Raw genomic sequence first — 26,934 nt, forward strand, 5'->3', positions numbered from 1 at the left:
ATGATAAACTATTATCCACGTGGTGCAGCAGTGCTCCACAATGTGTTCACTGAGTGTGATGAGTGTGCCACAATGATGGGGGAGGTTGTTGGTGTGGGAGGAGTCGGGGGGGGGTATACGGGAATCCCTTATGTTTTTCTTTTCTTTTTCTTTTTTTTTAAAGATTTATTTATTTTATTTCTCTCCCCTTCCTCCCCACCCCCCCTGCCCTGGTAATCTGTTCTCTGTGTCTATTTGCTGCGTCTTTTTCTTTGTCCACTTCTGTTGTTGTCAGCGGCACGGGAATCTGTGTTTCTTTTTGTTGCGTCATCTTGCTGCGTCAGCTCTCCGTGTGGGCGGCGCCACTCCTGGGCAGGCTGCACTTTCTTTCGCGCTGGGCGGCTCTCCTTACGGGGCGCACTCCTTGCACATGGGGCTCCCCTACACGGGGACACCCCTGCGTGACAGGGCACTCCTTCCGCGTATCAGCACTGCGCATGGGCCAGCTCCACACAGGTCAAGGAGGCCCGGGGTTTGAACCGTGGACCTCCCATGTGGTAGACGGATGCCCTAACCACTGGGCCAAGTCCGCTTCCCCCCTTATGTTTTTTAATGTAACATTTTTTTTGTGACTTATATATCTTAAAAAAAAAATACAATTTACAAAAATGATGGTGGTAGGGAGTGGAGTATATGGGAACCTCTTATGTTTTTTTAATGTAGCGTTCTATGTAATCTCTTAACTTTAATTTAAAAATGTGTTATTTTTTTTAAAAAGTATAAGAGGGTCCCATATGCCCCACTCCCCCCACCGCCCCTCCTCCCACATCAGCAGCCCTTGTCCTCAGTGAGGCACGTTTGTGGTGTTTGGGGAATACAGCCTGGAGCGCTGCCACACCGCGGACCACCGTTTACGTTGTGGCGCCCACTCCACGTGAGGGTATTTTAATACTGTGCTCATCAAGTCCAGGCTCCTGAACGGGGGTCAGTGCGCCTCTGGCCCGCCGTCCTTTAGGGCTGGACAGCTGGCCCTAGAAGCTGGCCATTCATTCCCCCAGCGAGGAAATACCTGCGCTGTTGAGTGTGTGTCGCCCTGAGCTGGACCGGCCCTGGGGACTCGGTGGTGACCGAGAGCCCGTGGCACTGCCAGGGACCCCAGCTCCCCGAGGGGCAGAGTAGATGAGCCGGCACCTGGGGTCCGGGGCTGTGGGAGCCCGAGGGGAGATGCCCCCCCAGACCTCACCAGGGACGGAGCTTGGGCAGGCGGGGCCGGCCCGGCCGACCTGGGGACGAGCGGCAGTGGCCGGAGCACAGACTCGGCAGAGGGGCCACGCCAGAGCGTCTGACCTCACCGTGAGGGCGAGGGGCCAAGGGGTGGCCTTGTCACGCGTGTGTTTCAGAAGGAGCCCCCTGGACACAGCACAGGGAGGCATCGGGTTGGTGCCACGGGACTTGTGGGAGGGCTGCGCCGTGGCCGGGAGACAGAAAGGCGGGGCTGGATTCCAGAAACAGTTCTAGGAAGATCCAACAGAAGGCAGTTAAATTTGCGGCATTTCAGGCAAAGAAGAGTGAGCGCTTGATCCCCTGTCTTCTAAGAAGACAGTTATTCCCCCATTTCAAAAATTAATGTTTTTGGAAGCAGATGGGGCTCACGTGATAAGGCATCCACCTACCGTATGGGAGGACCTGGGTTTGATCCCTGGGGTCTGCTGATGAAAAAGAAGAAGAGAAAGTGTGCCTGCGTGGCGAGCTGAGTGCCCATGCGGTGAGCCAGGGCCTGTGCGAGTGCCCATGCGGTGAGCCAGTGCCCGCGCAAGTGAGTCACGCAGCAAGATGATGACACAACAAAAGAGAGATAAAGGGGAGAGTCAAGGTGAAGCGCAGCAGAGACCAGGAACTGAGGTGGCGCAATCGACAGGGAGCCTCTCTCCACATCAGGGGTCCTCAGTACCAAATCCTGGTAAATCCTAGAGGGGAAAGACGAGAAGACAAAAAGAGAAATAGATACAGAAAACCGCACAGCAAATTGTCACTAAAGAAAAAGTTAAAAAAAGAAAGCGGGGAGGAAGAGGGAGAGGGGGAGAAAAATAAAATACGTGTTTTTTTAAAATTAATGTTTTTAAAGACAAGTAGGGCTCACACATTTTAAGGGACTCCTGACACGATGACCTGAGTCTGAAGCAGATAATTCAGTTTAACCTTCTGGAATCTTCCGGCTCTTGGTCCAGAATTCGATCTCAAGACTTTTTGTCGATTTAAAACAAGGGTGAGGATCACCAAACAGTGACCTCAGCTCCCGAGGGCCAGACCTGAGCACTCGGGACAGGCTGTGAAGTCAGAGGGACGTACAGATGGAAAAACGGGGGTGAGGGAGAAGACGTGCTAGAAAAGCAGTGGGAGGAGAAGTGGAGGGAGGGCAGCAGGAGGCAAACGCGGAGGGCAAGAGCCAGGGCGGCTGGCAAGGAAGCCTTCGGAGGGCCGAGAGTGGCCGGCTGGGACAGGGCAGGGGGCTCCCGGCTGTGGGGGATGCCCCCTCACTTGGGGTGGGGCTGCCCCACAGAGCCAGGGGTCCCAAAGCTCGCTCACTCCGGCAGCTCTCGCCTTCCCCGCGACCACCAGCTCTGCACAGCGGCAGAGTGAGTCATGACGTGCGTGAGGGCCTTGGGGGGAGCGGGGCGCCCCATCTGAAGCCTCCGATGGGAAACCCACTTTCAGTTCTGCTGTGAACGTTCTTCCCCCTCGCCCGTGGCCACAGCGTTGGGAACGGACCAGGTGGGGTGCCCAGAGGAACCCTCGGGAGAGCCCAGGGATGGCAGGGGGACTCCCGGAGACTGATGGGGGCTTCAGCCAATGGGGAGGACCCCAGATGTAGAGGGGCTTGGGCAGGGGAGCCCAGAGGTGACCCGGCCTGGCCCGGAGCCTCCCCCCCTGACCTGGCTAACCGTCAGCTCCCCGGGAGGGAAGCCCTGGGGCTACCAGAACACTCTTCTTAGAAGGCTTGCCCCGGCCCCTGCAGGGTGAGTGACCGCAGATCCCATCAGAGGGGCCCAAGGGCCGACCCCCCTCTGAGCCCGGTCAGACACAGGCAGCAGAACCAGGGAGACTGAGGCAAGAACCCGGAGCCTCGAGCCCCGTGGGTGTGCCCCCAGGGCCCACCCCGGCCTCCTGCAGGCGGCTGAGGGAGCCCCCCGACAGCCCCGTGCACGTTGGTGGGAAAAGGCCCCAGGAGGTTGGGGGCCACCGAGTAGAGCAGGTGGCTGCTCTCCAGGGGGTCTCAGACCCACACCTGCCAGGCGTGGGGTCCTGGTCTCGCCAGGTGCCGAGGACAGAGCGGGCCCTTGGGGTTAGAGGCACCCTGGCCCAGCTGTCCCGGTGAACCCACAAAGTGCAAGGCCACGTGCTCCTGCCGGGGGGGGGGGGGGGGGGGCGGGCCCGGTCCCACCTGGGCAGACCGTTCTCCCGCCAGGTGAGCCCACCCTTTCCTGCCCGGACTCGGGCTCCCTGGGCAGCCCACCCTCCCTGGGCAGCCCACCCATGGCCAGGAGGGCAGCCCCTGAAGGTGACGAGGGGCCCTCTTTGTCCCTGCCGCGGAGATACTTCCGTGTGAGCCGCGGGGCCATTTCCACGGGCGCCCGGAAAGCTTGTGTTAGACAGCTGTCATCCTTTGAGTTCACGCACTTGAAGGCAAACTTAGTGTATCTATTTTATTCTGTGCCTTTATTTTTTAATGTATTTTTATTGGAGTATATCATTCCTACATGATCATCCATAAACAGTAAGTGTACAGTGAAAGTTGTGAACTTACAACATACACGAGCATAACCTCGTGCAGGGCTCCCATACAGCTCCACCACCACCTTGCTTCGTGGTGAATTTGTTACAAACTAGGAAAGAGCATCGTCAAAATACTACTAAATCTAGTCCACGTATTACATTTGGTGGATTTTCCCCCAAAACCACCCTATTATTTTTTTTAGTATGTTTTAAAACAATCATGCACGTGTGTAGGATTCCCACGCAACACCCCTTCACCCACGCCACACCGTGGTGGAATATTGGTAACAGATGATGACTATGTGCCTTTATTTTTTAAAGTCATTTTGCGTGTCTAATAGCTTTTTGGAAAGAACACCCAGCACCACCAGGGAAGTCTTGGCAGCATTTCCGGGGCCTCGCAGGCCCGTTTTCTGCCCGCCCTGGGTCAGTGCTGCCGGCGTTTGGCCACAGTGTCAGTCCACGTAGCAGCAAGTCCACTTTCTAACGCTCAGGTGTCTGTCGGTTGGAGCCCATCAGGCCGAGAGTGGCCGTGGGTTTTATTTTATCTGACCGAGGCTCCAGGCACCCGGCAGGGCTCACCTCAGTTCTGCCTCTAATTGTCAACCTGCAGCTCAGCTTTTAAAAATACTTTCCTTCGCTGCCCAGAGAAGCCACAAACTATTGCTCGATGAGCCTCTGTCTGGTTCTCCCCACCGTGTGGCTCTTTTCTCGCTCTGTCCCTTTTCATGGGCACGTGGCTCCTCGGTGGCTCCTTGGGAGTGTGGGTCTCATCTCTGTGTGCTGTGCCCCCTTTTGCCTTCCCCGAGTCTGTCTGTCTCAAGCTTTTGTCCCTGCTCACCTTTCCTTGGAGCGCCAGACTCGCCTACCTGACACGGGAAGGCTCAGAAATACCCCAAAGCCACATTTCCGTGATCCTGATTGCTGAATGCCACGGCCGACACCTGAGTCCTGTTGATCCTCTTCCTCTGTCTCCCCGATCCGATTGGCCACCAAGGTCTGTATGTCTTGCTGACGAGGCGGATCCCAGCTTCGTGCCTTTCTCGCCGTGTGCACTGCCACGGCCACCTGCCAGCCGCCATTGTCCCTCACCTTGGCCACACGTGGGCCCCCCGCGTCGACTCCCACCGCCAAACAGCAGCGGCTCTCACCACCCGCCCTCCCCACCTGCAGTGCTCTCTCACCAAACCCTCCACCTGTCCCCACCGCCTTGAGGTCACCTGCACGGCTCCCCTGCGGGCCCAGGCTGCAGCCACGCTGGCCCCTCTCGATTCTGGGAGGTGCCAGGTCCCCGCTCACCGGCCTCTGTTAGCTGCTTCTCACTTGTCCAGGGCCCGGGGGAGCCTTGGCTGGCCCCTCAGATGCAGCAGGTCCTCCTGGCGCTCTCTGAGGCTTCCTGCACTTGCCTGCTTCGTCTGGAGAGCTCGTGTGCTCACCTGGCCGTGCCTCTGCCCGCTGGAGTTGTGCCCCCGGCTCGCTGTGTCCCACTTCCCCGTGCCTGGTGTATAGCTGCTCAGTTAACATTTGTTGAGAGAAGGAAGGAAAGGAGGGAGGGAGGGAAAAAAAGGAAAAGAATGTGATAGTTCTCCTGCCGGATCTGCTTCATCTCTCCATTTTATCTTTCTCTCTTTAAAAAAAAAAAGATATATAATGGGTATTTTTACTCTATGACTAGATTAGTGTTCTTAATTTAAAAAAAAACCAAAAGTTTCCCCTGATCTAAATAAAATTCACAGCCCCCACTCTCACACCTCCCAGAGGTACAAATTAAAATTTCCAGACTCCAAGAAAAATGATAAACTTACTTTAATGGTCTGATCTGGAGCTTATAACCCAGATATCATTCAGGAGGATGAAATGACCTACACAAAAACAAAACAATGTATTTAGACCAATTACAGATGCAATTTACATATATATATTCAACAAATATTTGAGGGCCTCTCATGGATCAGGTACAAATTTAACTAAAGCAGTAGTTACTGTAACTCGCAGTGAGAAGTGCTGTTTTACACTGGGTCTATGCACACGGATTCACAGATAAAATTTCCTAAAGCAGAACTTATTTTAGCACATGAAATGCCTTCTATTCTTTCTGTTCTCTTTTTTTAAAGCTCATAAAGGAAAAGAGAATTCATTAATTGGTCGTAATGAACAAAATCCTTTTCTGCCCAGGACTTGGTCGCAGCCCGCCGTTCGAAAGGCCCTGGAATGAGAGGTGGCCCCTCCCCGTGGCCCCATGTATGCACCACACCTGACTCCTGCAGAAGTGACACGGGAGCCACCTCGTTGGGGTTGAGATTTTGGGGTGTGCCTTCAGAATCTCGTGTTTGGCACCCGATCAGGCCAATGAGAAGGGAGGCTCCTGCCTGCCCACCTTCTTAGAACTACTCAATTTTTTAAATTAATTTATTCTCCCCTCCCCCCCCGTTGACTGCTCTCTGTCTCTATTTGCTGTGTGTTCTTCTGTGTCCACTTGCATTCTCAGCAGCACCGGGTATCTGTGTCTCTTTTAGTTGTGTCATCTTGTTGGGTCAGCTCTCTGTGTGTGTGGCGCCACTTCTGGGCAGGCTGCACTTTTTTCACATGAGGTGGCTCTCCTTAAGGGGTGCACTCCTTGCACATGGGGCTCCCCCTATGCGGGGGACACCCCTGCATGGCACAGCGCTCCTTGTGTGCATCAGCACTGCGCGTGGGCCAGCTCCACACGGGTCAGGAGACCCGGGGTTTGAACCCTGCACCTCCCATGTGGTAGAGGACCGCCCTATCAGTTGAGCCAAACCCGCTTCCCAGAACTACTCGATTTTAAATTAGCAGCTACACTACTTCCACTTCAGTTAACTAAACCAATAATGGATCACCCACTCTTAACCCAGGTTTCAAGAGCAGGCTCCAGGAAATTGTGGTGCCTGAGGTTAGGGGAGGCCGTAGTTCTCATCAGATTTTCAAAGCATTGGGGGGGGGAGAAAGAGCCAGGAACCACGGCGGGGGTTCACAGGCAGGTTTTCCACACTCACAGAGCGCAGATGAGAGGGTGCACACTCAGCCTCCACCTGTCCCTCTCCTGCCCTCTCCCTTTCTCCTTCCTTGCCCCTTCTCACACCTGCCTCCAGCCCAGCCTCACCCAGACTAACCTCCTAGAGGCCCCTCTCCCCACCATTCCAGGCCCCCCGAGGTTGGGAACTCCAGCAGGTGTCATCAGGCCTTCGTTCAGGAGCGTGGATGGGTTATCCCCTCACCCCACGGCTGCTCATCTGGAGCCCGGCCTCCTGGCTGTGCGTCCTTCTTAGAAGCCCTCTGCACGTCCTTACAAACATCGCATTCCCTAGTCAAATAACTATGGGAATAGTCATTCCCATCACTTCTTCAATCCAGAAGACGACCTCAGCTTGATTTAATGTTCTGCTCTTGCCGGCTCTAATCCAGAAGAGTTTTTGAATAGGGACCCCATATTTTCATTTTGCACTGGGACCCCGCAAATCGTGCAGCCAGCTCTGACCATTAGGTGGACTTTGGCCTGCCGCTTTGAGTGCCATTCCTTAGAAGAGTAATTAAAGCTCTGCTGGCTGGACGACGGTGCCTCATGAAGTGTCGTAGGCTTTGCAGAATGACACACGACAACACGCGCTCTCTAGAGTCTGAGAAGTCTGCTGGCCCCCTCTGCTTACATGGGGTAGTTTTGTGGCGCTTTGTAATAAGTGTCTTTAGAGCTGCCAGTTAGCTGTGGGCCTAATTGGGACCACATTAGTTCCAGTAAATTCTTTAAGAGTTTCTGCCACTGAGGCCTGCCAACGCTTCCTAATTTTGTGTGGTGTGGACAGAAATTGACCTCAGTTCTTGCAAGGTTTTTTTAGCCACAGGATTGTAGTGCGTGAACTGGAAAGACCCTTTTATGGCATATCCAACTTGCTGAGGCAGGAGCCTGCCTCAGTTCCGTCCACTAAGTAGCCTCGGGCCCAGTACCCAGATTCAGCCCTCTAACTTGCACTCCAGCGTCCTTTCAACTGCGGTTCCACCGTGCATTTGTCCTCTCACAGCCAGCGCCGCGCCAGACACATGGGGGCTTGGAACTGCCTAGAACAACGACAGTAAACATTTGCCCAGCTGACTGTAAGGGTTTGGAGGGGTTTTGATTTTGGTTTTTGGCGATCAGCAGCAGTGGGCCATTCTAGAAAATGCCATATAATGAGGAAACAATATATAAGACAGGTGTAGGTCTAGCTGCTCTGTGCAGGGAAGAAAAGGTGAGCGGCTAGGGCAAGGCAGGGAGGCTTCCGGCGACGAGGAGCTCCGTTGGAACCCGGGCTGTAAGCCGAGGGCGGCCGTGGCCTGGTCTGCATCGAAGTTTCCTGGCAGCAGAGCGGAGGACGTTCTAGAAGGGCGAGGCTGAAAGATTTTACAGGCGTGCCTGCCGGCGGTGAGAAGGGCCTCGCTGCTATTGCAAATGAATGCTTTGGAGGTAGCAGGAAATAGAATTAGCAGGAAGGGCACCAGCAGCGACCGCTGGCCGCTGGGTGTGAGGGCGAGCGAGCAAACAGGAAAGCACCCCCTTCCATGTGCACCCACCTGGCGGGGGCTGAAGAAGGGCGGATTAGAGGAGGAGAGAGAAAAGGGGAGTCGAGCAGCTTCGGACCTGCTGAAAGCGTGGTGTGTGGGGGAAAGGGGGTGGCTGTGTCCACGAGGCCGCTGGACAGCTAGCGCCAGGCCAGTGAGTGGGAGGGGGACACAAGGGCCAGGGACAGAGCCCAGAGTCAGGGGCACCCAAGCCCTAGCGGCCCTCCTTCCCAGCGCCCCTCCCTCACTGTCTGCGAAAGGTCACCAAACCTTTCCCCAGCGGAGAAGGGGCCGTGCACTCCTGGGGACACATCCTGAAATCCCAGCCACCCCCGAGGCCGGTGCTTCAGGGGCTGGACCTCCAGGGTGGAGTGACCGTATGCTCTGAGAACTTGAGGGGGTAATCGCCCCCCAAATTGGAAACCAGTGTTCACAACGAAAGCTATGCAGGGGAGCGGTGTGGCTCGGCGGTTGAGTGCCTGCTTCCCACGTACGAGGTCCCGGGTTCATTCAATCCCCAGTGTCTCCTTGACCAAAAACAAAAACGTTATACAACCCTAGAAATTGGCAAAATTGCCCACATGGGGAGCTGAAGGGGCCTTAGCTCTCTGTTAGTCGATTCCCCTCATTTTGTGCAAAGAGGACAGTGCAAAGGGGGCCGTGTGTGCTGGGTGCTCCGGGGACAGCCATCCTACGTCCACAGGCGTGCCGGACGCGGCCTAGAGGCTGGCGGGGCAGCCGCGTGACGGCCACCCACTGGCTTTCCACTCAGACGTTTTCATTTATTTAACCGGCGGAACTGGAGCCTGCAGAATCTTAATTTAGAAGACACTGGCAAGGACTCGAGAGCAGAAGAATCCAGACAGGCCCTAAAAAAGCCCCAATGGTCATTTTTGCCTCAATTTTCTAACTCCAAGGGGCCTGGGCAAATCCAGCCTTCGACGTGTGATGAACCGGGCGCCCCCAGGAGATGCGCTGCGGTAAAGCCTGAGTCAGCAGGCAGTCAGCAGGCTCGTTCCCCTGAGTTCTTTTTTTTTTTTCCTCCCTATTTATTTATTTTTTACATTTTTAAAAAAGTTAATAGATCACAAAGAACGTTATATTAAAAAACATAAAAAAACACAAAAAACACAAGAGGTTCCCATATACCCCACTCCCCACCCCCCCACCCCATCATTTTTCTAAATTGTATTTTTTTGAAGATGTATACATTGAAGCCCAGTGGTTAGAGCGTCCGCCTACCACATGGGAGGTCCACGGTTCAAACCCCGGGCCCCCTTGACCCGTGTGGAGCTGGCCATGCACAGTGCTGATGTGCACAAGGAGTGCCCTGCCATGCAGGAGTGTCCCCGCGTAGGGGAGCCCCACGCGCAAGGAGTGCGCCCCGTAAGGAGAGCCGCCCAGCGCGAAAGAAAGTGCAGCCTGCCCAGGAATGGCACCACACACACGGAGAGCTGACACGACAAGATGACGCAACAAAAAGGAAACACAGATTCCCTTGCTGCTGACAACAACGGAAGCGGACAAAGAAGACGACGCAGCGAATAGACACAGAGAACAGACAACTGGGGTTGAGGGGGGGATGGGGAGAGAAATAAAATAATCTTTAAAAAATATAAGAGGTTCTCTGTAAAATTAATCAGATAGAAGAGCGCGTTTTCAGAAAAAGCTAAGAGCAGAGGGCGGGGGGAGGCACTGCCTTCTGCCCCAGCCCTGCTCCCGCTGTCCTGGTGTGGGCAACGAGGCCGTCCTTCACCCGATCACGGGCCTCACGGCAGGGTGGCACCTCCAGACAGCTGCCCAGGACCCCCTGAAGCAGAAGGCTCGCTGGTCCCTGCGGCGGCCACCCTGCCCTCCCTCTGCCAGGAGGCCTGTCGCGGCCGCCAATGCTGTGGGCAGCAGAGCTGAAGTGTGCTGACCCAGGAGAGAGGACAGGGCCACCCAGCGCACGGCGGCTTCCCCGAGCTGTGGTAAAGGACTCGGCTGCCAGAGCCATAGCCTGGCTCAGGCTAGCTCCTCCGCCGGCGGTTTCCCGTCTGGGAAGTGGGCATCTGTGAGTTAAGGGACGTGGCCCTGCCAAGCCCAGCGCCCAGACGTAGTGAGGACGCCACGGACACTGGATAAAAGCAGGAGGGGAAGGCTGGCCCTGGGATGCCTTCCAGAAACACAGCGGCCATGGAGCCGTTAGCAGCTCCAGGAGCACCGACATTTCACCAGGGGGTTGGACTGTCCAGCATTCTCCGGTGACCACGGCCTTGGCGTCTGAATCTTTGGCAAGTTCAACATTGCGTGGTTTAATGACTCAGGCTGGGGTCCGAAGGCCAGGATACGACGTCAGGATAGCTCAGCGTTCATCGTTCTAAATGCAACCCAAAACTCTCCTGGTGCAATTTTTATCTAATTCTGCAGGTGAAAAAAAAAGAGTCCTGGGTTTGAAGGAGAAGTTATTTTCCACTTCATCCTTTTAAGAAACATTTCACTTAACCGAAACGTGATTGACTTAAATGCGTAGCTCTCCGTTTCAGTTGTACCTCTCCACCCGTTTCACAAGTTTCCAGGAGCCCCTTGGAGAAGGAGGCAGGACTCTCAGTCCCTTTGGTTGACTACGTGGGGTGCCCACCCCAAGTCCCCGGACCACCCTGTGGGAAATGCAGTTCTGGCCACGGGTGGGCTGTCAGGGCCCCTGGTTTGTCTCTTCTTTGGATCCCCCTCCAGGGCCCCCACTTCTGGGAGATTTCAGGTCACCATTTTTTCGGGTGTTATCCCTTTCTCCAGATGCTTCTTTTGCAAATATTTTCCCCTTTGTGTTTCAGCGGATTTTTCTGTGCATGTCCAGTTTTAATAATTTTCCATTCTCCTTATTTGTATGGCCCCTGCCTCGTGTTCAACGGCTTTTGGATGGCCAGTGTTCTTTGTAACTGGCGGAGCTATTATGTGGGTATGACAGTGGTTGAGAAGGAAAATCTATGGACATGTGTATTACTAGAAGGAAAGCTGAAAAATGTAACATGGGGCTGTATGATATAGTGAAATCTCATGTGAAATCCAAATATGGGTAATGTTGCATCTAAGACTGTTTTTACAAAATATAAATACAAGTAAACCAGAGAGGTGGAAACAATAGCAGCCGTGTATGGCAGGGGAAGCAGAGAGAGACTGAGAGACAATGAGTTTTCTTTGTCTGTTTTTTGTTTTTCATTATTATTATTGGAATAATGAAAATGCTCTAACAATGACTAAAATGATGAATGCACATCTATATTATTATACTAAATACCAATGATCATACAATTTGGATAGTTTTATGCTTTGTTAATATGTATCAATAGAATTGATTTGTAAAAAAAAAAAAAGACAGTTAATCCAGAAAGTCTTTGGAATGATCAGATTATAACTGTTTTTAGGGCAACTAACCCACTACAATAATACTTTCAGGACTAATATTTTAATGATGCTTATGTTCACCAAATATACTGGGTTTTTGTTTTTGTTGCTGTTGCTGTAGTTTTTTTGAGGTACCGGGGCCATGGATTGACCCCAGGACCTCGTATGCAAGAAGCCACTGCTCAACCACTGGGCCACACCAGCTCCCTGTTGTTTTTTTAAGTCACTTATTATGAACATATTGGGTTCAAATGTCAAACTGCAAGTAGCCAGTTCTTTGACTCAGGCAGAGACTGGCAGACTGCTCCGCTGATGGCCCCAGGCTGGCTCCGTCGCCCAGCTCCCGGTGTGTCCACTTCCTGACCGCTGGCCGGTTGCTCACCTGTAAAGTGCAGAGCTCACCTTGGCGCTCTTGTGACGCTGAATATACGTAAGTGCCTGGGGCATAGCAGGCACTCCGGAAACAGAAGCTTTTATCTGTCATCATTAGTAGCATTATTTTCATTATCATTTAAAGTTTTAGGTTAAAAGAGGACATGGCTTCTTTTCCTAAGCCACGTGGCCGCTGGCCTTTCCCCACCTAGAATCTGCAGGCTGGGCGACTTCTCAGCTGCTGCCACCAACTTGAATTCCACCCCGCTGACCCCACGGGGCTTTTAATGAATGAACTTGGGGTGCACATAACATTGGGGATGAACCTTGAGGATATTATGTTGCATAAAATAAGGCCGACACAAAAGGACGAATATTGTGTGGTCTCACTGACATAACGAGAGGCGATGGGTGGACGTCAGCAGCTGGACCATGGCGAGCTGGTTAGCAGGAGACTGTGGCCCGAGGGGGGGGGGAGCTGTGCTGACCGCGTGCAGGGCGTGTAGTAAGTGGACTGTAAATACGCGGAAGTGGTAAGGTGATGGTAGCACGTGGCAGTGAATGAACTAACACGGCTGATTTGTAGATGTGATTGTGGCTGAAAGGGCAGGTCCGGGGAGGTTTATGCCACTGAAAGGCAGCGAGGGGATAATGCAGGGACTGTGTGATCTAGTGATTTCAGTGGTAGCTGAAGATTGTGGTTAATAATACAAATGCAGGAGCATTCCTCTACTAGGCAGTATTAAGAATACGGCGATGCTTGGGAAAAATACAACTAATGTAACTTACAGACTGCAGTTAACAGTGATATCGTCGTATTTGTGTAGCAAAGGCAAAGAAGGTACGACATCAAGGCTAAAGTTAAAAAAAAACATTTGGGATTTAGTTTTATGAGGATGTGAATATGGTCAAGCATTTGTTTTTCATTTTCTTCATTAACCAGGAGACCTTGGTCATGTCATTTAACCAGTCTGTGCTCATTCAATCATATTTCGGGACCCTGGAGAAACAGTTGTGTGTTTTTAGGACTAAATGAGGTAAATGCACCTGGACAGGATTTTTTTTTCAAAGTGATGCTTCCATAATTGGTTAAGCTGTTGCTGGGCGGGCAACAGCCGTGGTCAGCTCTGCAGGCCCCTTCCCAGCCCTGCCTTCTCTGAACGTATGCCAGGGGCACACACCCTGCCTTTTTCCGGGGGTTGGCAGGCCCCAAATCTTACCTTTGGCAACATTTTCTTATACCTCCACACTGCAACCAGGAGTGGCGATTGCTGGTAACCTACTGACGGCAATTAAAGGACTGCTGCCTCTATCGGAGGACTTTGCATTATTTTTTTTTTTAAAGATTTATTTTTATTCATTTCTCTCCCCTCCCTGCCCTGGCCCCAGTGGTCTGCTCTCTGTGTCCATTCACTGTGTGTTCTTCTGTGTCCACTTACATTCTTGTCAGCAGCACTGGGAATCTGTGTCCCTTTTTGTTGCATCATCTTGCTGCAAGATGCCTGGTTGGGCTGTGCTCTTTTCGCGCTGGGCGGCTCTCCTTACGGGGCGCACTCCCTGCGCGTGGGGCTCCCCTACGCGGGGGACACCCCTGCGTGGCAGGGCACTCCTTGCACGCATCAGCACTGCGTGTGGGCCAGCTCCACACGGGTCAAGGAGGCCCGGGGTCTGAACCCTGGACCTCCCATGTGGTAGGAGGACGCTCTGTCTGTTGAGCCAAGTCTGCTTCCCTATTGAAGGCCTTGTTAGCGCTCCATGCGGGACACTAACTTAGGGTCGGGGTTACGGGGTGACTGAAAACGAGCTCCTGTGGGGAGAGAGGAAAACGAATCGCAGTCCCTGCAGATGGGGTGACGGCGTGCGCGGGGAGCCTGGCGCCCTAACCTGGCCCCACGCCTCGCTGTTTTAGGGCGGGGGGTTCTGAACCTTCCTTGCCCCACAGACCCCTCCGCCAGCTGGGTGAAAACCGCGGACCCTCACTAAGTCCACACTGCACACTTATTATTTAAAAACCCATCACACCCGTGCCAACACGTCCCACAAGAGTGTTTTTCTGAATTTCATGTCAAGCTCACGGACCCCTTGGTAAGAACCCCTGTTTTAGAGAATTTGCTTGTCCGGTGTGCCTCTGGGTTTCCCAGCACCCCCCACCCCGTGCCCCCACCCCTGCCGCCCATCCCCCCAGCTCTGCGGGGGTGCAGCAAGGGGGAGCACAGACCGCCGTGGCCCTCACTGGGGGAGGAGACCCTCACCCTCCTGAAGGGACCCTCCAGGGCTCTCGCATGGAGCCCACTGCCTTCCGGCGGGGCCCAGGCTTCACGCTCCAGGACGTGGCCGTGACGCCAAAGTGCTTCTTCAAAGACCCTCGGCTCCCACCGCGCGCCCGCGCCCACCCCTGCCGCCCCGAGTGCAAATGCACGCCCCCGGGGTTTCCACAAACACCTCTAAGCTGTTAGGGACGCCCGGGTGTGCCGTGCTGCCGCGGCGTGGCCAGCCGGCGGGGTCCCTCCTCCAGCGCCCCCACTCCCCCCGTGTCCCAGGGGCTGCGGCCACCCCACACTCGCCTCCCAGCCGGGCTCGTGCCCAAGCCAGGTCTCCTGTCCGCCCCGGGGGACGAGGGCACTGGCCCTTTCGACTGTCGCCGCCCCCAGCGCCTTGCTCCTGCCACAACTTAGCGGGGCCACAAGCAAATTCAGACCGAGGGCGGCCCCTCCCCACACGGCCGGGGCCCGGTGGGCACCGCGAGGCAGCCCACGCCAGACCTGCGTGTGACAGCTCGTGACAGCCCCATGACAGCCCCCGAGATAGCCCCTATGACAGCCCCCGTGACAGCCCGTGACAGCCCCCGAGATAGCCCCCGAGACAGCCCCTATGACAGCTCATGACAGCCCCCATGACAGCCCCGTGACAGCCCCCGAGACAGCTTCTGAGACAGCCCCCGTGACAGCCCCATGACAGCCCCCGAGATAGCCCCTATGACAGCCCCCGTGACAGCCCGTGACAGCCCCCGAGATAGCCCCCGAGACAGCCCCTATGACAGCCCCCATGACAGCCCCGTGACAGCCCCCGAGACAGCCTCTGAGACAGCCCCCGTGACAGCCCGTGACAGCCCCCGAGATAGCCCCCGAGACAGCCCCTATGACAGCCCCATGACAGCCCCGTGACAGCCCCCGAGATAGCCCCCGAGACAGCCCCTATGACAGCCCCATGACAGCCCCGTGACAGCCCCCGAGACAGCTTCTGAGACAGCCCCCGTGACAGCCCGTGACAGCCCCATGACAGCCCATGACAGCCCGTGACAACCCCCGAGACAGCCCCCGTGACAACCCGTGACAACCCGTGACAGCCCTGTGACAGCCCTGTGACAACCCCCGAGACAGCCCCTATGACAGCCCCCGTGACAGCCCGTGACAGCCCTGTGACAGCCCCGTGACAGCCCCCATGACAGCCCGTGACAGCCCCCGAGACAGCCCCCGTGACAGCCCCGTGACAGCCCCGAGACAGCCCGTGACAGCCCCCGAGACAGCCACCGTGACAGCCCCGTGACAGCCCCGAGACAGCCCCGTGACAGCCCCGTGACAGCCCCCGAGACAGCCCCCGAGACAGCCCCTATGACAGCTTCTGAGACAGCCCCCGTGACAGCCCGTGACAGCCCCCGAGACAGCCACCGTGACAGCCCCGTGACAGCCCTGAGACAGCCCCGTGACAGCCCCGTGACAGCCCCCGAGACAGCCCCGTGACAGCCCATGACAGCCCCATGACAGTCCCTGAGATAGCCTCCAAGACAGCCCCCGTGACAGCCCATGACAACCCCCGAGACAGCCCCCGAGATAGCCCCGTGACAGCCCTGTGACAGCCCCCGTGACAGCCCTGTGACAGCCCCCAAGACAGCCTCCAAGACAGCCCCTGTGACAGCCCATGACAGCCTGTGACAGCCCCGTGACAGCCCCGAGCCAGCCCCGTGACAGCCCCAAGACAGCCCCATGACAGTCCATGACAGCCCCGTGACAGCCCATGGCAGCCCCCATGTGATCACCCCTTGTAACGCCTCCCATGACAACCCCCCAGACAACCCGCCGTGACAGCCCACGACAGCCCCCGTGACAGCCCCGTGGCAGCCTGGGTGTGACCACCCCTTGTGACAGTCCCCCCGTGACACCGTGGCAGCGCCCCTCCTCCTCCCTCGCGTGCGGGGAGGGGCTGTCTGCTCCCTGCGGCACCGCCCGAGCCCTGGCCGCGGTGCAGGGCCGGCCACAGGCTTCACCTCAGGTCTGAAGACCCCGCGGCACCCGCACGCGGGGGAAGGAAGGGCTGGCGCTGTGCCCTCGCACTGGCCCGTCCGGGTCGCGGAAGCCCTGGCAAAGGCAGCGTGGGTGCGGGCGGCTGCGAGCGCGGGTTCTGGGGGCTAGGGAGGCCCCAGGCTCCTGTCACTTCTCGCTCTGTGGCCCTGGGAGCCCACGTGCTCACACGGTGTCCTTCGGTGCTGTGAGGAGCTTCCCCTTCACCTGACGAACGTCTGCTGAGGCTTCCAGTCGAGCTGGCAGAGAAAAGCAATAAAACGCAAATACGACGGCTTCGGAGCAGGCCGGAGGCCGAGCTGGCAGGACTGGCCGCCAGACAGGACGTGGGGACCAGGGCGAGACCAGGGCCGGAGGGACACCTGGGCTCTGGGCCCAGTGACCGGCCTCGAGGGGTCTCTGCTGCGCCTGGTCAAGTGCGCGGTGACCCTGCGTAGTTGGCGCGGAAAGCTCCGGGCTAAGGGGTGACGACACGGTGCAAACGTCCACAGAGACGAGGAGCAGGGTGAGCGGTGCCAGGGAGGCCGAGGCAGCGGTCAGCTGGAGCGGTCCACACGGTCGGGCAGCAGGACGGTGATTCCCTGGGTGACCGTGGCCCCCGCGGCTCGCTCGCGCCTCTTCTACCAGCCCTTAGGTGACAAATACAGGAGGGAACTGAAGAAAAACCAGAGCGTCTGCCCTCCACATGGGAGGTCCGCGGTTCAAACCCCGGGCCTCCTGACCCGTGTGGAGCTGGCCCATGCGCAGTGCTGATGCGCACAAGGAGTGCCCTGCCATGCAGGGGTGTCCCCGCATAGGGGAGCCCCACGCTCAAGGAATGCGCCCTGTAACGAGAGTCACCCTGCATGAAAAAAGTGCAGCCTGCCCAAAAAATGGTGCTGCACACACAAAGAGCTGACACAGCAAGATGACGCAACAAAAAGAGACAGATTCCCAGTGCCGCTGACAAGAGTGCAAGCAGACACAGAAGAACACACAGCAAATGGACACAGAGCAGACAACGGGGGACGGGGGAGGCAGGGAAATAAATTTAAAAAATAATAAATCTTAAAAAAAACAAAGAAAGGAATTCCCCCAGGACCCTACATTTTCAGTGGGGTTTTCTTTGGCCACGAGGAAACTCTTTAGTAAGACAAGTTGCCAAGTGGGAAGTGCTTTCAGTGGGGGCTGCACATAAGGAAGAGAAGTTGCTTCAAATCGCCGTCTCCGGGGCTGGAGAAAACCTGGCCTCCTGGGAGCCTGTCCCTGGCTCTTTCTGCATTTCTTCCCACTGGATCGAGGCTCACCAGGGACAGTGTAGACCAGGGGTTCTTGACCAGGGGTCCACGGACCCACAAGGGGTCCACAGAAAGATTTCAGGAAGTCTGTGAGCTTGAATGGAAAATTTAAAAAAAAACATTATTCTCGTGGGGACGTGTCGGTGCGGGTGTGATCTCCTTATTAAATAACACACAGCACAGTGTGGACTTAGTGGGATTTCCATTTCGATGTAGCGTGTTTGGATACCTGCCTGCGAAAAGGTGGGTAAAGGTGGCAAGATGGTTTTATGCCGCCGTAGGAAAACTGGAATTTCTGAACGTTTGCCGAAAATGACTGTCTGAACAGATGTTGAACCGTGTTAGGTTATCGGGTTTTGAAGGTAGGGGAGCATTGTAAAACGTAACTGTGAATAACCCTGGAGTTTAATTTAAAGGCATGCCGATGTGGAGAGTCGTAAACTACCTGCCGCTCCACTCTGAGGAGGGGTCCGTGGTTTTCACCTGACTGGCAAAGGGGTCCATGGAACAGAAAGGGTTCAGAACCGCTGGTGTAGACGGATGATTAGGGCTGTGACCTGCGGGCTGGCGGGGGCAGCAGCTGGTCACAGAGCAGCTCGGGGTCCGCCGAAGGCGTCCCTGCCACTGGGGCATCGGCCTCTCGCGGGCCAGCGGGTCAGCCTGGACCGGTGAGTTCTAGATTCTTCGGTGTCCTCTGGCAGGCTGCTTCCTCGTCAGTGTCCCCGCAGAGAGCGGTCACACTCGGCAGGTCTGCCACCACCGGTCCACCCAGGTGTCCCACGCCCTTTCTGAGACACGTGCTTGCGATATACCTTAAAACCGGGGACGAGTGATTCGTGAGCCGCGACCAGGACATGCTGGCACTGACGCCCTTGTGTGACTTTGTTTATTCATTCATGCCTCATGGGCCCCTCCATGTGCTTTTTTTTTTTTTTAATATTTATTATTTATTTATTTCTCTCCCCTTCCCCTTCCCCCCAGTTGTCTGCTCTCTCTGTCCATTTGCTGTGTGTTCTTCTGTGTCCGCTTGTATTCTTGTCAGCGGCACCGGGAATCTGTCTTTTTGTTGTTGTTGTGTCATCTTGCTGTGTCAGCTCTCCGTGTGTGCAATGCCACTCCTGGGCAGGCTGTACATTTTCACGCAGGGCGGCTCTCCTTACGGGGCTCACTCTTGGTGTGTGGGGCTCCCCTACGCGGGGGACACCCCTGCGTGGCATGGCACGGCACTCCTTGCGCGCATCAGCACTGTGTGTGCGCCAGCTGCACACGGGTCAGGAGGCCCTGGGTTTGAACCCTGGACCTCCCACATGAGAGATGGATGCTCTATCCGTTGAGCCACATCCGCTTCCCTTTGTACACATTTTTAAGGACATGAAGCCAGGTAGGAAGGAGGCTCGGAAAAGAGCCTGCGTGGAAAGCCGTGCCGTAGCCCCGCTTCCCTCCCTGTCCGGAGGCAGGAGCTCTGGGGGAGCGTGTGGGGAGTGGGACACGTGGCCTTGGACTCTTGCTCAGCCCAGTGGCTCTGGAAGGAGGAGCCCCGCACCCCTGTGACATGGCGAGTGACAATCGCGAGCACGCTGCAGGTTCCCTGAGAAATCTCCTGGCCAGCGGCTTTGGGCTTGTCCGTGGGGGTCCGTGGGGGATCTCCTGCAGTGCCCTGCCGGTCACAGAGCCCTGGGACAGCGCGACGCAGGGGGAGCAGGAGCGGCGGGGGAGGGCGCGGCCTCGCCTTCCGGCCCCCCGTGGGCTCTGTACCCCCTTCCTCCCAGCTCCCATTTCCTCAGTGGCCATGAAGCAGGGCCGCCTGTTCCTCCCGGGGATGTGCTGGGGCCGCCTCTGCTGGTGTTGGTACTTCTCTTGGCACCATAAAGCCCTGCATGCACTTAAAAACGCCGCCCCAGGCCTCGCCTTACGCCGCGCTGACCCTCTGCGGCATCCCAGGTCTGCAGGGGGGGATGCTGTGAAGGTGGGCTGAAGGACCCCAGGGGTCCGTGGCCACCTCGAGAGCAGAGCTCGCTTCGCAAGTTACCAATCTCCCGCTACCATTGCAATGAAGGAGAAAGCTGCCCCTGGGCTGGAGAGCAGGGCTGTCCTGAGCTGCCTCCTGCCCCAGGGCCTTTGCACCCTCTCTCGGGCAGGGCCGCTTACGAGAGAGGCAGAGGGAGACCCCATAGGCCCACCCACCGCAGAGCCCCAGCCCACCAGGTCCTGCTGTCTCAAGGCAGGAGTGTTCTGTGAAGGAATGGAAGAGATTTCTTCAACAAAAGGGGGAGATCTTTACTTTTCCAATTAGGAAGGAGAAGAGTGCTCCTGCTTCTTTTAAGTTGCCCTTCGAGAAGAAGGCATGTGCTTTAGTTTGATCAAAACAGCCAAGTTCTGTCGAAAGACTACTTCTGCTCGTGTGACGCCTTAAGATGCCTTAATGTTAAACGTTTCTCTAAGTGGGTAATTTGGAAGCACCGAGCACGCTAGCGTTTCGTGACTAGAGTATGGGGCGGCGCGGGGAAGCTGTGTTCTCGCGAGTAAAAATGACGTTTTATTAATCTGTTTCCTTCTTTTCTCTTTTTTCTGCCTCTCATTTCAGAACGGTTTGACCACCACTGTCCCTGGGTAGGCAACTGTGTGGGGAAAAGAAACTACAGATTTTTTTATATGTTTATTTTATCTCTGTCTTTTCTGACAGTCTTTATATTTGCATTCGTTATCACCCACGTCATCCTTCGTAAGTATGCTGGCGACATCAGCTTCCGTATGTGCCCGCGCGCCCGCTCGGGTGCTCCGGTTTAAAGTTGATTTGCTCTTTTGATCAGTTCGGGCTCTCTTTCTTCTCTTCCCCCTCTCCCACACCGCCCCCCCCCATTCCGAGCCCGCCCCCCCCATTCCCAGCCCGCCCCCCTCTCCTCCCTCCCCTCACTCCCCTTCCCACCCCCCCAGCCCTTCCAGGGTCACACGGGATCGGGTTTTTCTTTCACCCACGAGACTTTTTTTCCTCGAGACACCCTTCCTTATTCAATCCTCAGTGCCATCACTTCCTCTTCCCTTGGCAAAACCAGCTCCTTGCTTTGCACAAAAGGCAAAGTGCTGTAATGAAAACCACCGATGAGCAGGACTTTTTCTTTAAACGCCCTATCTACTTAGAAACAGTCACCCCTGGGGAAAAAAAGCATATATCTATCTGTATATATATACACACACATATCTGGGGGTAAAGACTGCGTTTTCTTACACGCCAGTCTGTGGATGTTCAAGATGTGCCTATGACAAGAGTCTCACTGCTCTGCCAGAACACGAGTCAACCATGAACAAAGCATGGAGCAGCCTCACTTAAAAACTGCATCTGGATATGCATGATTTTAATACATATTTGCCTGAACAAAGGGCAGTTGTCCCTCCCCCGTCCTGAAGGTCACGTCTGCGAATTTCCTTTGTGTCTCGATCATCCTGCCCACGTCACACAGTGATGAGAAGGGAGTTAACTGGCTTTGAACTATAAATGGGCACCTTTGAACGCCACTGCAGTGCCATTAGCAAATTAGAGACCAGCAAAGCTGCTTGTCCACCTTCCTGGATGTTTCTGAAGTATCCAAGAACACTCCTCACTGCCTTCCCCTCGCCGCAGGGCTGAGAGCAAGCGTGGCATTTCCCAAGGTTGAAGCAAAGCATACAAGGTTTCTCCCCTTCTCTTTTAGGGGGCCTTGTTTTGGGGGCTCGGGGAGCGGGCAGTGTGGAATGTTTTTTCATTCTCGTGCGAATGTGAGTCCAATCTGAACATGCCACGGCCTCTCGCAAGTTGTCACATGCGTTTTAGATCCCAGTTCTTGTCCTCTCTGACTGCAATCCTTGGGCCTCGATGTGACGCAGATTTGTAATACGGCCTGAGAGCCCCGGACTGGGGGTTACGAGAAGCCAGTTAACTGCTCGGACACCATGTCCCCACCAGCCGGGATGATGCTGATGGCGGGTCTACAGACGCACCTCCTCGTCCCGTGTCAGAGTCACGGAGTGGCAGAAATGGAACGAGGTTTATTACCAGGCAGAGGAGCTGGGAGAAGGCGGAAGGCATTACGTGCTCACCTTCAAAGAGGCAATTGTTCACACGCTGGCAAAGAAATAAGAACAGATGCAGCACACATGGCTCGAAGAGGATCTGTAACAAGTCTGAAATGCTTTTTTTAATAATCCGATTGTGTGCATGTCCTTGCCCCACATTCTGGGGTATCCAGGACCAATCTACCCCAGCCCCGTCTCTCACGTAAACGCCCGGAACCCGCACAGCGCGAGCTGAGATGCCCACCTGCCCACCTGATGGGATGAGATGTACATTTTACCCCCGTCTTCTCTCAAGTGTCCCTTCACCCTGGCTCCAGCCAATTAGAGCCACTGCTAGTTTACATCCTGTTAGTACATCTTCTAAAAAAGTCTTAACTCTGCAGCTGATTGAACGTATTCTGAAGACTTGGGTCCAAAGCAGATGAAGGTTTTCCTTCCCTCTTGTTCTGCACCTCCCTGGCCCACAAAAGAGCCCCGCGCCCCATTTGGCCTGGCAGGCGGCACTGCCGGGAAAGGCGCAGGTTTCCAGTTGGCTCCCATTTCCGCCCGCGCCTCAGGCGCCTTTGGCAAAAGCGGAGAGCTTTTGGAGCGCAGCTGGACACCTTTCACCTCCGTTCCCCCGGGAGGTCACGGGCTGCAAGTGGGAAGACTCAGTGGGGGTAGGGGTGGGAAGTGGGGGGAGAGGGACAGAGAGGTCCCCTGTCTCCAGGATGCCTGGAAGGGGAAGCTGGATTTCCCTAGAGAGGAAGGAGAGGTTAGGAAAGAGGTAGAATTTCTTGCAGTCGGGAAAGAGGGATCATTTTTTCAGCACCCTCTTGCCTCAAGGGTGTGTTTACTCTCAGGGTCTCTCGTGTCCACTGGCCAGTGGCTCGACTGGCCCAGCGGAGATGGGGGCGGACATTCCAAGCATGTAGCTCTCCTTCATCTCCTCATCCCTTCCCACTGATTCTCGTCCCACCGCAGGGCGAGTCCTTGTGCCCCGTGGGTAGGAGTGGGCGAGAGAGGAGGGGGCCGGAGGGAATGGGGCTGTCGAGGAAAAGTGGGTGGCCCGCCCACTCTCCCCCTTCCCAAAGGCAGCCACGGTTTTGGCCACACAGAGAAGTTTCCGGAACCCTCCTGTCGTGCCCGTGCTGCATGAGAGTCGCGCAGCCGGGAGGCCAGGGGAACCAAGCCTTGCCAGCAGCCTTGCCGGGTCCCTGCCCTGCGGAGCAAGGCCCAGTGGTGTCCCCCCAGCCAAAGGGCCATTCCACACAGCCGGGCCCGGGGCATCACGACGAGAGGGCCCCCTTTTCTCTGTAAAACGGATATTGCCAAGACGTAAAATAAGAACGTCTTCTCGTCAGGTGCATCTTTACTCAAGCCCCTGCGGAAATATTTTCTGGCACCGAGAGCTCATATTAAAATGGCTGAAGCCTAAAAGGAGTCCGAAATAAACTTCAGATTTATGAGTTTGATTACGTTAAGAGCAGAGAAAGACGGCTTTCCCTCGTAGCCAGCTGATGGGATTCCCAGGGTCACAAATTAACCATTTGGGGGGAAAACAGTCTTTCATGAAAGAGGAGGAAAGAAATAGCCTACAGTGTTCTATTTTCCTATCAAAATGGGGAAAACAAAAGAGTCATCAGAACTGCAATTTACGGGGAAGTGTGCAGACATCCATCTGCTTTTATTGACAGAATGTCCTGCAGATGTTGGCCCTAATTACGAATCTGCCACTTTCTTGTTGAATAATGTGAGTGGCATCTCAGGCTCGTGTCAGTGAACGGGGGCTGCGGCCCTTACGAAATCCAATCATGCGCGTGAGCTGTGGGCACCTAGTGTTTGGGGCAGAGGACGGAGCTGAGACTCTGGAGAGAACCCTGGAATCCTCAGCTTTGCTTTCGTTCCCACAGGTTCGCAGCAGTCAGGCTTCCTCAACGCACTCAAGGACAGCCCGGCCAGATATCCTGCCGCTTCCACGGGCTCCCCACGGGCTGGGCCCGCCCACCCCCGCCCACTCCTCCCCCTACCCCTCTGCCCACCCGTCCCCTCTCCCCCTCCCCTCTGCCCACCCCTCTGCCTTCCTCCCACCTCTCTCCCCCAGCCATCTCCCATCCCTCCCCTCTGCCCACCACTCTCCCCACCTCTCCCCCGCCCCTCCCCTCTGCCCACTCCTCTGCTCCACCTCCCTCCCCCACCCCTCTGCCCTTCCCCCACCCCTCTCCTCTCCCCTCTGCCCAATCCTTCCCCCAATCCCCCTCCCCCAGCTCACCCTCCCCTCTCCCTGTCTCCCCTCCCTGTCTCCCCTCCCTCTCCCCACCCCTCCCCTCCGCCGCCCCACCTCCCCGTCTTGCCTGGCCTTGGCTTCCGTCAGGCTGGCTCCCCTACGCACTGCTTAGAACCCCTGTGTGCCTCCGAGCATCTGAGTTCTTGAGCCCCTTCGGGACTCTGCCTTCCTTAAGCAGGAGTTTCCTCTCTCTGGCTAGAAAAGCAAGTGTGGGCTCCCGCCCACCCTGCACCAGCAGGGCTCGGGCCGGGCTGGGGGAGCGCAGCTGCGGGTTCCGATGTCACGCTCATCAGCAGGCAGCCCACGGGACAGGCGGGGACCGCCCACGGGAGGTCCGCCTCGGGACACAGCCCCCGGTTGGGTCGGCCATCGGTGAGCCCCCCGCTAGGCTCCTGTGGGCCGCGCAGGGCACCTGTGTTGTTTCCAGCAGCGGCGCACCCTTCCTGGGCCCCTGGTCTGCTCCCAGGAAACCTGCATCACTGAGGCTTCACCCTCCTGCCACCCGGGGTCTGCGGGCACCTGTGGAGCCTTTTGAAAGGCCAACATCCCCACCCTCTGTTCCTGATGCCCCCCCCTCCACCCCCGCCTCCCCAGGTGCTGGCAGGCTTGGGTCAGCTGTGGGGGGCTGACCGGCCCCCTCAGATCTGCCGCCCGCTCTTCCTTCTGCATCTAGCCAGGGGGACTGACAAACGCCTCCTTACACCCAGGAGTCATTTTCATCTCATGGGAGAGAATTCTTAAAGGCTGAAGAACTTTAATAAGATACGTGTGTCATTTAATAACACAGCAGTCACTGGTGTACAGGGTATATGAAACAGATCTAGAAACAAGTATGGTCAGATAGAAGAGATGAGAGAAAGACAGATCTAGACAGACGATGTCTAAAAAGGTGATGAGTATAGTTATAGCTGGATGGTAGCTATAGAGGCATATGGTGTACGTGTGTGTAAAGAGATGACAGGTGTATGTAGTACGTATATGTGTGTGTATTTATCGACATAGTGTGAACTGTCTTCTCTGGCACCATGAATACTGGTTACAAGTACAGATTCTGTGGTCAGCTGGTATCTTTTTTTTTTAGATTTTTTTAAAAATTTATTTCTCCCTCCCTGCCCCCCCCAGTTGTCTGCTCTCTGTGTCCATTTGCTGCGTGTTCTTCTGTGACCGCTTCTATCCTTATCAGCGGCACTGGGAACCTGTGTCTCTCTTTGTTGCGTCATCTTGCTGCATCAGCTGTCTGTGTGTGCGGCACCATTCTTGGGCAGGCTGCACTTTCTTTCACGCTGGGCGCCTCTCCTTACGGGGCACTCCTTGTGTGTGGGGCTCCCCTATGCAGGGGACATCCCTGCGTGGCACGGCACTCCTTGCGCGCATCAGCACTGCGCATGGGCCAGCTCCACACGGGTCAAGGAGGCCTGGGGTTTGAACCGCGGACCTCCCATGTGGTAGGCGGACACCCTAACCACTGGGCCAAGTCCGCTTCCCAGCTAGTATCTTTTACATGTGCATCTGTCAGGGGTCAAGGGACGTATGGAAGATCTGCAAAGAGGACTTGGGGTGTCCATTCTACACGGACGTCCTGTCTTTTATTAATGCTGTGGGAAGACAGACTTAGCTGGAAGTTGCTAGAAGGGACAGGGGGCCCTGAGAACGAAATCCCCGACCTCCAGTGCTGCTCAGAAAGGTCTGCAGGGAAAGGCCATCTTCGACCCCCTCCTGACCCTAGCAGGGTGCTCGTCTCCGCCCCATCACCTCCCTGTGCCCTGTTACCCTCAAGGAGCCATGCGTGGCCTGGTCTCGTGGCCAAGCCTGAATTTTCTTCCTTGGAGCAAAGGCTTGTCTGGGATTTTTGGGAAATGGTCCCATCCCGGCAACGTGCTGGTCGGATTGCTGTGCCCAGGGCTGGGACCGTGGTCGGGGCCACCACCTGGGGTGTTTTCCGTAGCCCAGAGACATGGGCTCGCGGCCACCTGCCCCGTCCACTGTCCCCGGTGCCCACTTGTCCTCCTTGAAGCGTGTGCCTCGAGCGCGGTGCCCGTTGGGCATCCCGGAGCCAAGCTCCTCTCCGCCAGGAGGGAAGGCAGGCTCTGGCCCCAAAGCCGGAGCGGCTGCAGCTCTCGGGATCCCTGAGGCCTCGGGGACCTGCGGCCATGCTTCCCCTTGCTCCCCCCCTCGGGTCCTGCAGGGAGGAGCTGTGCGTGGTGGGCTTTGCTGCTGCCAGGCCGTCATCCTTTCCCCTACAGACGCCCCCACTCGTGGCCCTTCCAGGGTCCTGATCCCAAGGGGCATCTCAAGGAAGGGCCAGGCAGGCGGTCCTGGGCTGGGCTTGTTCCTGCTCCCCCGCGGGGAATCGCGAGGCTGTTCCTTAAGCCTTTTGTGATCCCAGGGGCCACCACTCTGCCCTTGACGTGGATGCGCCACCAAGTCAGTGACGTGCGTGAGAGACTCCAAAGCCTTCCTCACACGCGGCACAGGGGTGGCCCAAGGACGCCCTTTTTGGACGTTGCACGTGAGAGGCAGGCTCTGTGGGACCTTCAGGCACGCCTGCCCGCTCGTGCCGTGGGCCTTGTGCAAATCAAGACCACCGAGCCCCCGGGGAGCCCGAGATCCCGGCCGCGGGGCCAGGAAGGAGGAGAGCGGCCGTGGACTTGAAGTCATCGGCTGGTTTTCCCAAAGAAACGATTCACGTGGAAAGGGGAAATGCTCAGATTTATTGAGTCCGGAACTTTAGTTTATTTTCCCTTTAAAAATCGTTCTCCGGCAGAGGCGAACGTTTCCCTACGGCCCAATGGCTGAAAACTCGTAAAAGCCTCAGCCTTCCGTCAGCAGGTAGGCTTGCTTCTGTATTTCCACTCACCCTTTCTGTCCTCTTTGCGGGGGCCACCCGGGCACCCCCTGCACTCTCTCGGGGGTGGGTGAAGCTGGGGCAGCCCCAGCCAGCTCTGCCCACGGGACGGGACCCATACGTACAGCGTCCAGA

The 26,934-nt window shown here is 56.2% G+C and overlaps 1 protein-coding gene across 1 annotated transcript in view; it reads left to right on the forward strand.

Annotated features, from left to right (window-relative positions):
- Window positions 1-26,934, forward strand: part of ZDHHC14 (zinc finger DHHC-type palmitoyltransferase 14) — a 284,932-nt gene that overhangs the window by 228,020 nt on the left and 29,978 nt on the right. The window contains exons 6-7 of the mRNA XM_058289671.1: window positions 20,223-20,360; window positions 23,581-23,629. Coding sequence (XP_058145654.1) covers window positions 20,223-20,360; window positions 23,581-23,629 — 187 coding nt within the window. The remainder of the gene's footprint in view (window positions 1-20,222; window positions 20,361-23,580; window positions 23,630-26,934) is intronic.

This window comes from Dasypus novemcinctus, chromosome 28, assembly GCF_030445035.2.
Source record: "Dasypus novemcinctus isolate mDasNov1 chromosome 28, mDasNov1.1.hap2, whole genome shotgun sequence".
Classification (NCBI taxonomy): domain Eukaryota; kingdom Metazoa; phylum Chordata; class Mammalia; order Cingulata; family Dasypodidae; genus Dasypus; species Dasypus novemcinctus.